Consider the following 12,890-nt stretch of genomic DNA (forward strand, 5'->3'; position numbering starts at 1 on the left):
CACCTTATTAGGATTAGCAAGCAGCTGGTTTTGTAAAACACAGCAGCTGGGGTTTTTGAACACATAGTGTGTAGTTCATTATCTGGCTATTTCTGACCCCAGAAAAAAATTCAGAATTATTTTATGACCCCAAACTAAATTAAATATCTATAAGGGTTGATCATATGTAGAAAAGAAAACCAATACTTGATCTACCATTTTAGCTCTTGCTCAATACTTTCTGGGTTAAAAAATTTTTTTAATATAGGAAAGTCCAAAGACTAGTATGAGAAACACCTATGGCTCACCACCCAGAATTAACAAATATCAACATTTGTTCATGTTTGCCTTGCATATTTTAATAACACATCTAAAATGGTGCAGATAAAATGTAGGTCTTCTTTATTCTTCCAGTCCCATTCTTTCTCCTCCATAGAGATAACCACTCTCCTAGAGAGAGTGTGCAACCTTCTAGCATAAATAAGATATAAATTTTAAATAAAAGCTATTCTTTTCTACACGTTATTCTGCAACTTGCCTTTTTTTTTTTTACCTAACATTGCATTTTGATCTATCCATGTTGACATATGTCACCGTTTTATTTTCTAGAGAGACGTGAAATCATAGCAATTTTTATTTTTCATAAGGACATCATATATGAATTAGAATAGGAATGTTTGCTAACTGCCCTAAAACATAAAGATGGTGCTCCTGAACGCTACACCAGTTGCACCAGGGCACTGTAGTGAACTCACAGGGAGGCAGCCGGACATTTTTAAATTTCAAGGGAAACACAGTGACATTTGCCAGCTACCATGCAAACTGCCGTTATTAAATTGTTTAGACCCATTAGGCACTTGCTTTGGCCTAGGTTCAGAACAATTAGGTACTTCTTTTGGCCTAGAGTTTCCATGAAAAAAACTACTGAAACACTAAAGATGCTGGGAACCAAGAAAGTTTAAGAATCTCTGTAATAAGAATAAGAAATCTATACGAGGCTGGGCACGGTGGCTCACGGTGGTAATCCCAGCACTTTGCGAGGCCAACAAGGGCGGATCACTGGAGGTCAGGAGTTCGAGACCAGCCTGGCCAACATGGCAAAACCCCATCTCTACTAAAAATACAAAAATTAGCCAGACGTGGTGGCGGGCGCCTACAGTCCCAGCTCCCCAGGAGGCTGAGGCAGGAGAATGGCTTGAACCCGGGAGGCGGAGGTTGCAGTGAGCCAAGATTGTGCCACTGCACTCCAGCCTGGGCAACAAGAGTGAGACTCTATCTCAAGAAAAAAAAGAAAAAAACTATACAAACCGGTGTTCTCTGTCAGGCTCCACTACTCTGGTGTGCAACTGCAAGAATTACAGACAGAGTGCCTCAGAGAAACTGACTGGCCTTGAAAACCTAAAACTATTCATTGATAAAAACAGTGAGTGATGATATGGAGCACCTGGAAGGAATAGTTTGGTGTTACAGCTCTAAAAATCTCCAGCAAACTCTATTAGGTGAGCTTCTAAATTATTTCAAACATATGATTTTCATCAAAAATGCCCCTCATGCTGTGATAAAACTTAAATGTGCATCTGGCTATTTACCTATGCAAAGGGAGGGCAAGAGTTGAGAGGGATCAGGTAGAGCGATGGGTGTTGAAAGGCTGCAACTGAAGAAAAGGAAGACCTCAGGCATGGTTTTTAATGAATAGTCAATCAATCTATTTTACTCACAGGTGGTACTTCTGAGATTTAACCTATGTTTCATCCCTCCTGAAAAACCAGGAACTCAGCTTGAGGAATATTTATTGAAAACTTACCCTCATTTTTACTTAAAAGGATAGGATCAGGGACCCTATTTTAGGAATACTGTGTCAGCCTAAATAACAACCAGAGACAGACTCTCTAAAAGAAAGGATATTTATTTAAAGATAGAGCATTGCAATGTCAGTATGCATGCCATAGTAAACTATGTGTGTGTTCAGGGAGATAAAGACAAAGGTTTTTAAAGGGAAAAAATGAGGAAGATTACATCGTTGTTTTGAAATAATTATCCGTGGCTACAAAGATCAACAATAGGGGTGATGCCAGCCTGAGGTTGGACAGGCAGTAGTGGGACAGGTGTCCTTGCAGAGGTACTTTTTATATAAGGTGGCAATGGCCTTTGTGCAAGGTTGTGGGTTTTGCAGTTTTTTGTGACAGTTTTTGTTACCAGACATACACGGATGAGAACCCTCTCTTTGTGGCCTTCCCGGCTCTATTTGTCATGGTTTTCTTAACTTTAGCAATTCCATTTTGATTCTAACAACTATCACACTTGCATTTGTGCTTATATAGCACCAGGAGTACTATCAGGACACTTTGAGCTTCCCTGCAGAGGGAAAGGTGATTGAGTAGATAGGAAAGATGACAAAGCTATTCTCCTCAACCATGGACACATCTGCACATGTAATCCCAGGGCCAAGGCCACACTTGGCTTGCTTCGCTGATCTCTCTTTTACATAAATTCCATTTAGCATTTTGGCTACCAGATAAATTTCTTTCCATTTAAATATAAAAAGTCCTATCCGAGGAATGAAGGATTGCAATTTTATAAAAGGTCATAAGGAGAGGTTATAATAATCTTTAACAGGAATATGAAAAAGCCTGAGTTTGGGGGAAATTTTCTGAACCTGAAAAAGGAAGAAACAGTAGCCATAAGGGGAAATGGCTTTTGAATTTTAACAAAATTAACTTCGTATGTTGCTAAAAAATATGAGCTGAAAATATACCGCTTTTTTTCCCTGAGTGATACCTATCTCCTGAAGGACCAAGAGTGGCTCGTGTGATGTCACTTGGCAACACTAATCGATGAGATGTCTCGATCTAAGGCATCTTAGCACCAATAACAAAAACATTTTAAAATCAATGATTATATAACCTATTCCTATTTTCTTTGAGAGAAGAGCTCTTCCTAAAAATACCACCAACCATATTCTCTTTCAGCTACAAATGGATTCAAATGTAATTTTTTTCTATAACATTAATGTCAGGTTTTATGACCCACTGCAGAGAAATAAATAGTTTAAAGTGTTTTTGGACTACTGGCATTTAAATGGAAAGCCAGCCTTAAGGTCGTGTGTTAGGTCATGTAAAGCCTGAAGCTGTCCTAGGTCAGCGTCAGATTCCGAGTCATGTTTGCCTAGTCATGTTTGCACATGACTGCAGTACTTGAATAAGTGCCTACAGCAGACATTTCTCATTTTCCCAGAACTATGATTTGTAGGTAAAGAAATGGAACTGTGGTGTATCCAACATCATGTCATATATGCTAAGGTAAAATCTGGCACTAAATAAGAAAAATGGTTTAACTCTTAAATGGAATGAAACTTTTAAAAAATCTGATTTGTTCAGCTCTTAAATAGGGAAGTTAGGCTGGAGACAGTAGGCTCAGTCATCTCTTAAGCATTCATGGAAAAACCTACTATGTGTAGTCATTTTGCTAGGGTCATGGGGCCTACAGAGACATATCAGACAGTAGTAGGAGATGATAGGTTCATAAACAATAACAATAACAGCACCATGGCACATGTATACCTCTGTAACAAACCTGCACGTTCTGCACATGTATCCCAGAACTTAAAGCAAAGTAAAAAAAAAAAAGAAAGAACAGAGAAAAAAAAAATCTTAACCTGTCTCTTGACTTAACAATTCCACATCTAGGAATCTGTTTTGTACAATATTAGCAAGGATACATGAAAGTATGCATACAGGATGCCCACTGTAGCATTATGTGTGGTGGCAAATAAAAGCACTTACTAGAAAATTAAAAAATAATAATAATAACAGCACAATGCCAAATTGTGGAATGCCCCAATAGAGGTATTAACAAAGGACTGTGTGAGTTCAGAGAAACATAATGGCTAGTTTTGACCTGGGACTTGAAGGACCAGTCCAGTTTCAACAGACAGATTTGGTGAGAAGATGGGGGTAATCTAGGCAGAGAGAAATATGTGAGGAAGTGTACAGTTAGGAAAATGTAATTTAGAATGATACATAAAAGGGGGCCATGAGAAATAAAACTGGAAAGAGAGGTCAGGGGTTAATCATGGAGGCTCTCCAATACCATGCCAGAGAATTAGGAAACAGGCCTAGCACTGTGGTTCGTGCTTGTAATCCCAGCAACTTGGGAAGCCAAAGTGGAAAGATCGCTTGAGCCCAGGAGCTCAAGGCTGCAGTGAGCCATGGTCTAGCCACTGCACTCCAGCCTGGAGGACAGAGCCAGACCCTGTCTCTTAAAAACAAACAAACAAACAAACAAACAAAGAATTAGGAATTTATTTGCCAGGCAACATGATCACGAACACCTTCAAAATGGACCAGAGAGATGTCCACAGTAAAATCAGAAATAGAGAACTAAATCAACCAAGTGATACTGCACATCCACAATGCAGGAAGCTCTTTGTTCAGTGAAGAGATACTTGCCTATTAAGAAAAAAAAGCAGGGGGCGGGGAGAATGAAAGCTTTTTGTTATTTTGTCCATTATTGTAATTTGGAACTGTTTTCAAATGTTTGAGAGAACTGAAAGATTAATGAAATAATATATGAAAAAGCTTTGCAAATAATAGTCCTTTTTAAATTATTTCTTCTCAAGTAACATGAAACAATTTACATGAGTAGAAGAATAATATGACATTAAGGACATGGAACAGAAATGTTTTATCTATATAGAAACTATAATAAATTCAGGTTGAATATACCTTATCCAAAGAAGTGTTTCAGATTTCAGATTTTTTTGGCTTTTGGAATATTTGCATATAATAATGAGATATCTTGGGGATGGGACCCAAGTCTAAACACAAAATTTATTTATGTTTCATATATACCTTATACACATAGGCTGAAGGTAATTTTGTCAATATTTTAAATAATTTTGTGCATGAAACAAAGTTTGTATACATTGAGCCATCAGAAAGGAAAAGCATCACTATCTCAGCCAACCATTGGACAACCTGTGGTTGTTTGGCATCACCATCATTTCTGACTCTGAAATTATATGCTCAGGCCGGGCACGGTGGCTCATGCCTATAATCCAGCACTTTGGGAGGCCAAGGCAGGTGGATTGCTTGAGACCAGGAGTTTGAAGCCAACATAGCAAAACCCCATCTCTACTAAAATTATAAAAATTAGCCGGGTCCGGTGGTGCACACCTGTAATCCCAGCTACGATGAGAGGCTGAGGCAGGGGAATTGCTTGAACACAGGAGGCAGAGGTTGCAGTGAGTGGAGATCACACCATTGCACTCCAGCCTGGGCGACAGAGTGAGATTCTGTCTCAAAAAAAAAAAAAATTATACGCTGCTGATAGTCATTTTCATATACTTATTTATACATAACTACTTAGTAAAAATATGACTTACATATCTGGTATGCACAGAAAAGATATATTGCAGCTGAAGGTGGCTGGGAAGGTCTTTTTTCCTTTGGGGATGCTGAATAAACTATGTAGTGGGCCTTTGCTTTGACTTTTGGCATAAGGATGCTCAACTTGTAATATTCTTCAGGCCAAAGTGAGGGAGGAAAAGAAGGGTGCAGTGAGGGCAGGAAGACGGAAGAAGGAAATAGGAAAGACAAAAGGAAAAAGGGAAATGGGCAAGAAAGGAAGGCAGCTGGAGGGCCGCAGAGAGGCCTCATAGGAGAGAGACATGGGGGTGGCAATGCTCAGGCATACAGCTAGCAGGAAGCTTCCCAAGGTTTCTCATTTGTTCACTTCCCTCTCTGACAGCTTTCTCCCATATTCCATCACTGGCACATTCTCTACCGTTTTGAGCTGAATACTGCTTGCTCCTCTACAAAGCAAGGATTCGTAGAATAAAGAGAACCTAAAGGTTTTATTTAGTCTGTGATTCACATGGTGATGTGAATCTTAACAGCCTATGAACGAATAATGATCTTAGGAATTATCTACTTTTGCAAAAGGCTTTCTACACATATAATTTTACTGCAAGGACACTTCACTTTTATTTTTTATATTTTTATTTTATTTATTATTTTTTTTGAGACAGAGTCTCACTCTGTTGCCCAGGCTAGAGTGCAGTGGTGCAATCTCGGCTCACTGCAAGCTCCGCCTCCCAGGTTCACACCATTCTCCTGCCTCAGCCTCCCGAGTAGCTGGGACTACAGGTGCCCGCTACCACTCCTGGCTAATTTTTTGTATTTTCAGTAGAGACGGGGTTTTACTGTGTTAGCCAGGATGGTCTCCATCTCCTGACCTCATGATCCAACCACCTCGGCCTCCCAAAGTGCTGGGATTACAGGCGTGAGCCACCGTGCCCGGTGTCACTTCACTTTTAAAGAGCCTTCATATCTGTCATCTTATTTGAGCTTCCAGTTACACAGGATGAACATTCTTATCTTCATTTTACAGAGCAGAAGAGATAAAATGGCTATAAGGCCTTCCTAAGTGAGGGATATCCATCTCCGAAAGGATCATCTGTGGCCATTTTGATGTCATCTTGGTAGAAACTTGAGGATCTGAGTGGATCAGATGTCTGGGGAGTGAGTGAAAACTACGTTTAGTCTTGTTAAAACACCAATAATATTTTAAAATCAGTGATTCTATAACCTGTTCCTGTTTTTTTACTTCAGTGTGGGAAAGAGGTGTGCTATTTAGTGTAGTGAAAAGGGTACTGGGCTGAAACAGAAGATCTGAGTTTTAATAGTAATAATATTATTAGTTAATAAAAATAGCTATGTTTAGTGAGCACTTATGGCATGCCATACACAGCACTAAGCCCCTTAGTCTTATTTCTTTTCATCTCTACCACAACTGTATGAGATCAACACTATTTTTTTTTTTTTTTTTTTTTTGATAAGTGATGTAGCTAAAGCTAAGTGAGCTGAAGTAATCTGGCCAAGGGCTTCAGTTCAGGCTCTGTATCATTCAGACTATTTATACCCTTTTTGAGCTTTTCATTTCTACATCTGTAAAATAAGACCACTGAGATCATTTGAGAAAAGGATAAAGACATGGAATATGCATCAACATAAGAGAGTCTGTTACACTATGTCAGGGGTCGGCAAATAGGAAATATTTTAGGGTTTGTGGGCCATACAGTCTTTGTCAAAACTACTCAATTCTGCCATTATAGAGCAAAGGCAGCCTGAGATGATACATACAGGAAGGAGCATGACTGTCTTCCAATAAAACTTTATTATAGATTTTGAAATTTGGATTTCATGTAACTTTCACATTTCATAAAATATTATTGTTCTTTCAATTTTGTTTAACTATTTAATAATTTTAAAAAATCACCCTTAGCTTGCAAGACATACAGAAACAGGCAGGGGCTGGTTTATGGAATGTTACTCTATTTGGAGATACCACTGATATCCATGTTTATGATTGGCACATTTAAGTGATCAGGAAGGAAATATTTTTCAAGTGGAACAAACTGTTTCATCTCTTCTCACCAATGACCACTGACCCTACAATGTCTTATACTTTTGGTGTGTGCCATATCAGAAGAAATTGCTGGAGCATGTAAGAATCTTTATATTTTAAGGCTAGCTGAGCTGAGGGTTCAGTAGAGGGCAAAGACCAAACTGATACCCAAGGCAAGCTCCAGAAAAGAAATTTCTAGGTAAAGCATTGTTGCCTGATAAAGAAATAGTTTATTTTTTTAAATAAAAATAAAAACATCCATCAAGCACTTAATATAAATCAGTGAATAGCCTTTGAGCTCCTACAAGCATGGGTCTGGGTCTCCGCAAGGTAGTCAGGCTCTTGGCACCAGTAGGCAGACAGGTTTGGAGGCAGCACCAGCAGAAGTGATCCCGAAGGCACTGTCCTCCACTTTGTCTCCACATGCAGTCTTCCCAGTGATCTCCCAGTCACTAGCACCCCAAAAGGCAGTATCTTGAAACAAAAATGCGTGTACCACCTTTCTCATCCACACTCACAGGCCCATGTGCACATGCATATGGCATTGTCAGGATGAGCTCCTAGTGAGAGCCCCTTCATCTTATTGGCTTCTCTTGAACTGTTAGACATCTGGGTGCAATGATTCCTTTCATCTCTTGATACCCTGACCAAAGGAGTTGGTTTGCGGACAGCTATTACTTGTACCTATTATTGTACATGTAAATATGTTATATGGACTAGTTAGACATTATGGTGTCCATTTGAGGTATGTCTTAATCTGTTTCAGCTGCTATAACAAAGTAACATAAACTGAGTAGCTTATAAAGAACAGAAATGTATTTCTTACAGTTCTGGAGAAGTTTAAGATCGAGGCACCGATTTGGTGTCTGATGAGGGCCCACTTTCTGATTCATAGATGGCTTCTTCTTGCTGTGTCTTCCCATGGTAGAAGGGGCAAGACAGCTCTCTGGGGCCTCTTTTATTTATTTATTTGGAGATGGAGTCTCACTCTGTCACCCAGGCTGGAGTGCAGTGGCATGATCTCGGCTCACTGCAACCTCTACCCCCCGGGTTCAAGGGATTCTCCTGCCTCAGCCTCCCAAGTAGCTGGGACTACAGGCAACCACCACCACGTCCAGCTAATTTTTGTATTTTTTAGTAGAGACAGGGTTTCACCATGTTGGCCAGGCTGGTCTTGAACTCCTGACCTCAAGTGATCCCCCTGCCTCAGCCTCCCAAAGTGCTGGGATTACAAGTGTGAGCCACTGTGCCCAGCCTGGGGTCTCTTTTATAAGGGTACCAATCCCATTCATGAAGGCTCAGCCGTCCTGACCTAATCATCTCCCAAAGACCCTACTTCCTAAAACCATCACCTTGGGGATTAGGTTTCAACATGTGCATTTTGGGAAGACGCAAACATTCAGACCATAGCAAGGAGCAAGGCTTAGGAGCAGGTCTCATTCCTGGAGCTAGTAGCTGAAGGGGAAGGCATCTACCCAAGAGAGTGGTCATCTACAATGTCCATCATATGTACAAGCTCCAGGCCTTGATAAAGGAAATAGAAATTCTCACACCACTGGAAACTTCCACCTCCTCCTGCACCTGGCTCTCTAGGGGCTTGACTTTGAAGAGAAAGGTGCCAGGTGATTGCTCTTCTGTCACAAACATAAGAATGGAGCCACTGCAGGAAGGAGGGTCAAAAATATTTATTTTGTTCAAGCCTTGGAGAGCGAGCCACATCTTGTAACCAGATTGTGGTGCTCTATGTTATGTACTTGTCCTATTACCCTGGACTTTAGTAAATGTTCCAGCCTTGCCTCAGGGTTGCTGTGGGTTTGGGAGCATTGCCCCCATGAGGTCAGTTCTGTGATGGCAGCAGTAACTCATGAGATCCCCAAGGGAAAGAGACATCAATAGTTGAGAATATGCAATCCTTCTGTGAACCTTCGCCCTCCTGTACCAATCCTACAAAATTAGGAGTCATTGTTCTATGAGAGAAGGCCATCTTCCTCATGGTGTATTCACTGCAATTTCTAAATCCCCTTGTAAATAAGCTGTTTGTTTGTTTGTTTGTTTGTGACGGACTTTTGTTCTTGTTGCCCAGGCTGGAGTGCAATGGCGCGATCTCAGCTCACCGCAACCTCCACCTCCCGGCTTCAGGTGATTCTCCTGCCTCAGCCTCCTGAGTACTTGGGATTACAGGCATGCGCCACCACGCCTGGCTAATTTTGTATTTTTAGTAAAGACTGGGTTTCTCCATGTTGGTCAGGCTGGTCTCGAACTCATGACCTCAGGTGATCTGCCCACCTCGGCCTCCCAAAGTGCTGGGATTACAGGCGTGAGCCACCGTGCCCGGCTGTAAATAAGTATTCTTACACAGTAGGTGCAAGATGATAGCATATAGGTTAGACATAGACTAGAATCTGTGGGACCTTAGGCAAGTTACTTCACCTCTCTGTGTTTAGCGTTCTCATCTATAAGATATATATAATAGTACTTCTCTGAAAAGGCTTATTGTAAGAATTAAATAATATATAAAAATGCTTAGCACGGTGCCAGGCTTATAGTACATGGTTAACACAAGTTCCCTATTATTGCTATAGTATCTTGCCAAACTTCTTTTTTATCAGCCTGATTAATGGGGGGAAAACTACCTTCTTCCTTGGGTCTTCTGATTTCCTGGAAAATTAGTAAACTGTAGTAAAACTATGAACATCAGTCCCTAAGATCATAGCACTAGGCTAGGCAATGTGGGAACTTCAAAAGAATTTTAGAACATAGTTCTTGTCCACCAAGTGCTTACAAATAAGTTGGAAATGCAGATACGTGGGTTTAAATCTTGACACTACTGTTTAATAACCTTAAGGACCTTGAGCAAGTTTTTTTTAAATCTCTCTAGGCCTCAGTTTCTTCTTTTTAAAAATGGGGATTATAACAGTAATCACCTCATTGAGTTAATATGATAATTAAATAAGTGAATAGAAGGAAAATGGTCCAACAGTGTTGACATATGGTAAATGCTAACTATTGCTATCTATCACCATGAAGCAGTGTATGTATGAGGAAGTGCCCACAGGAGTGTGCCTCTGGGATGAAGCAAAGCAACAGAGATCCAAGCAGGAGAGGCTGCAACAGGCTGGAGATATGCAGAGTCTTCATGGGGGAGGTAAGACTTAACTGAGTTTGCAGGCTAGGTAAGCTTGAGACAGGCAAAGACACGTTCAGGAAGAAATAGCATTACCAAAAATACTAAGAAGGAAATTGGCAGGGGCATTTGTTACTACAAACTGCCTTACTAATTCCAGCATACCAGGATTCTCTTTGAGACTTGCAACGCGTAACAGGTAAGTGCTTAATGAATATTTTCCAACTTGTAAAGGACACAGGGAAGTGTGGATTATTCCTTCCCACCCCCAAAATTATTTTACGTCAGTTTCTTGAATTCTGCAAAATTCTCATCTAAATTATTGCAGCTAAGTTTATGCAGTAGTATAGTTGGGGGTGGGGCAGTGGGAGAATTTGTAGCTGTAATATCCTGTTTTGACAGTAGGTGGCTCCCTTACATATATGTAAGAAAAGTGGCACTGTGGTCTGTATAGGAAATCATTTAAGTCACTTGAGTAATTGTCACATACTGTATGTCATTGAGGCTGAACATGGAGGCAGTTCTTCACATTGATTTTTGTATGAAAGATGACATTAATGCAGCAGAAGGAACTTTCTTCCTTCTTAGGAACTATGCTTACCTCTTGAGGATGACAATCTGATTATTATTCTGGGAGTGAAGGTCAGATCCTTGGCAGTACATGTTCCCTCAACTTCTCTCATAAAGATTGGCATTCAGCTTTAACAGTACCTCGTTCATACATGCTATAGACATCACAATCTGGGCTTCTAACTACTACAAAATTATGCTAGAACTTTAGTAATGGCATGGATAACCCACCAGGAACCTTTTCATTTTACCATTCCTTGATATTTAGACTCCACAGACATCAGCTTCATTTCATTCAATATCAGAAATAAGTAGTAGCTCCAGTTAGTCTCTCTTTTTCCGTCAAGTGGACCTGCTTAAATTCTACAGCTGGTAATCTCAGCTCCATTCTGGCCAGTTCGACCCATTGTCCCATCCTGTTACTCCTTATCGATCTGAGGTTTGCTAGAATCCTCTGTTCTGGGGTACTGTGGGAGAAAGTCTACAAATAGAGCAAATCTGGGCCACTGCAGATTTCAGTCACATGTAACTAAATTATAATCAGATCATAAAAATTAGTCTGCAACACTGATATTGATTACAAATTTTATAAGTATCAATAAACTATGCTCTCATTTTTGGTACTTCAAGTCATTTTTATTACTAAGTTGCTGACAGGGATAACCTATTTTTTTAAATGCCTAATGCACACATGTATCATTGTCCATCAGAATCAAAGACAGAATTTGTACATAATATTGAAAAATGGAAAAGTGCTTGCTGCACATGGTATTTTAGATTAGCTACTTTTGCAAAGTGTGTACCCCTGGACCACCTGAACTAGAATAACCTGGAATGCTTGTTAAAATGAAAATTTTCAGCTGGGCGTGGTACCTCATGCCTGTAATCCCAGCACTTTGGGAGGCTGAGGTGGGCGGATCACGAGGTCAGGAGATGAGAGCATCCTGGCTAACACGATGAAACCCCATCTCTACTAAAAATACAAAAAATTAGCCAGGTGTGGTGGCACATGCCTTTAGTCCCAGCTACTTGGGAGGCTGAGGCAGGAGAATTGCTTGAACCCGGGAGGCAGAGGTTGCAGTGAGCCGAGATCATGCCACTGCACTCCAGCCTGGCAACAAAGTGAGATTCTGTCTCAAAAAAAAAAGAAAGAAAGAAAGAAAGAAAGAGCAAGGGATGTCCTTAACCAGAAAAATGATATTTATTTTTTCATTTTCAGCAAACATCATACTTAAAGGGGTAATGCAAGCATTTATTTTAAGCTAGTGGAACTGAGTATTACTACTGCTACTATTCAAAATTGAACTGGAAGTTTTAATTAGAACAGTAAAAGAGGGAAAAGACATGAAAAGTAAATGTACTGACTGATACTACCTGACTTCAAGGCTTACTAAAAAGCTACCAGACAGTGTGGTATAAGCCAAAGAATAAATAAATAGATCAGTGGAACAGAATAAGGAGTCCAGAAATAGACCCACACAGACATAGTCAATTCTTTTGAAAAAGGTGCAAAGGCAATCCAAAGGAGAAAAGATAATATTTTCAACAAAAGGTGCTGGCACAACAGGACATCCAGAAGCAAAAAAGAAAAAAAGAAAAAAAAATGTAGACACAGACTCTATACCCTTCACAAAAATTAACTCAAAATGATAACGGACCTAAATGTAAAACACAAAATTATAAAACCTATAGGATATAACAGAAAAAAACTAGATGACCTTGAATTTGATGATGATTTTTTAATAGAATACCAAAAGCATCATCCATAAAAGAAAAAATGGATAGGTTGGGCTTCATGAAAATTGAAAAC

General features: G+C 39.9%; 1 protein-coding gene across 1 annotated transcript in view; it reads left to right on the plus strand.

The window, feature by feature from the left end:
- Positions 1–12,890, plus strand: part of CFAP206 (cilia and flagella associated protein 206) — a 91,355-nt gene that overhangs the window by 10,763 nt on the left and 67,702 nt on the right. Inside the window, exons 3-5 of the mRNA XM_034962495.3 lie at positions 6,370–6,500; positions 9,470–9,525; positions 10,414–10,531. Of these exons, the coding sequence (XP_034818386.1) occupies positions 9,481–9,525; positions 10,414–10,531 (163 nt within the window). The 5' untranslated portion in view covers positions 6,370–6,500; positions 9,470–9,480. The remainder of the gene's footprint in view (positions 1–6,369; positions 6,501–9,469; positions 9,526–10,413; positions 10,532–12,890) is intronic.

Source organism: Pan paniscus, chromosome 5 (genome assembly GCF_029289425.2).
Source record: "Pan paniscus chromosome 5, NHGRI_mPanPan1-v2.0_pri, whole genome shotgun sequence".
In the NCBI taxonomy this organism is placed as follows: Eukaryota; Metazoa; Chordata; class Mammalia; order Primates; family Hominidae; genus Pan; species Pan paniscus.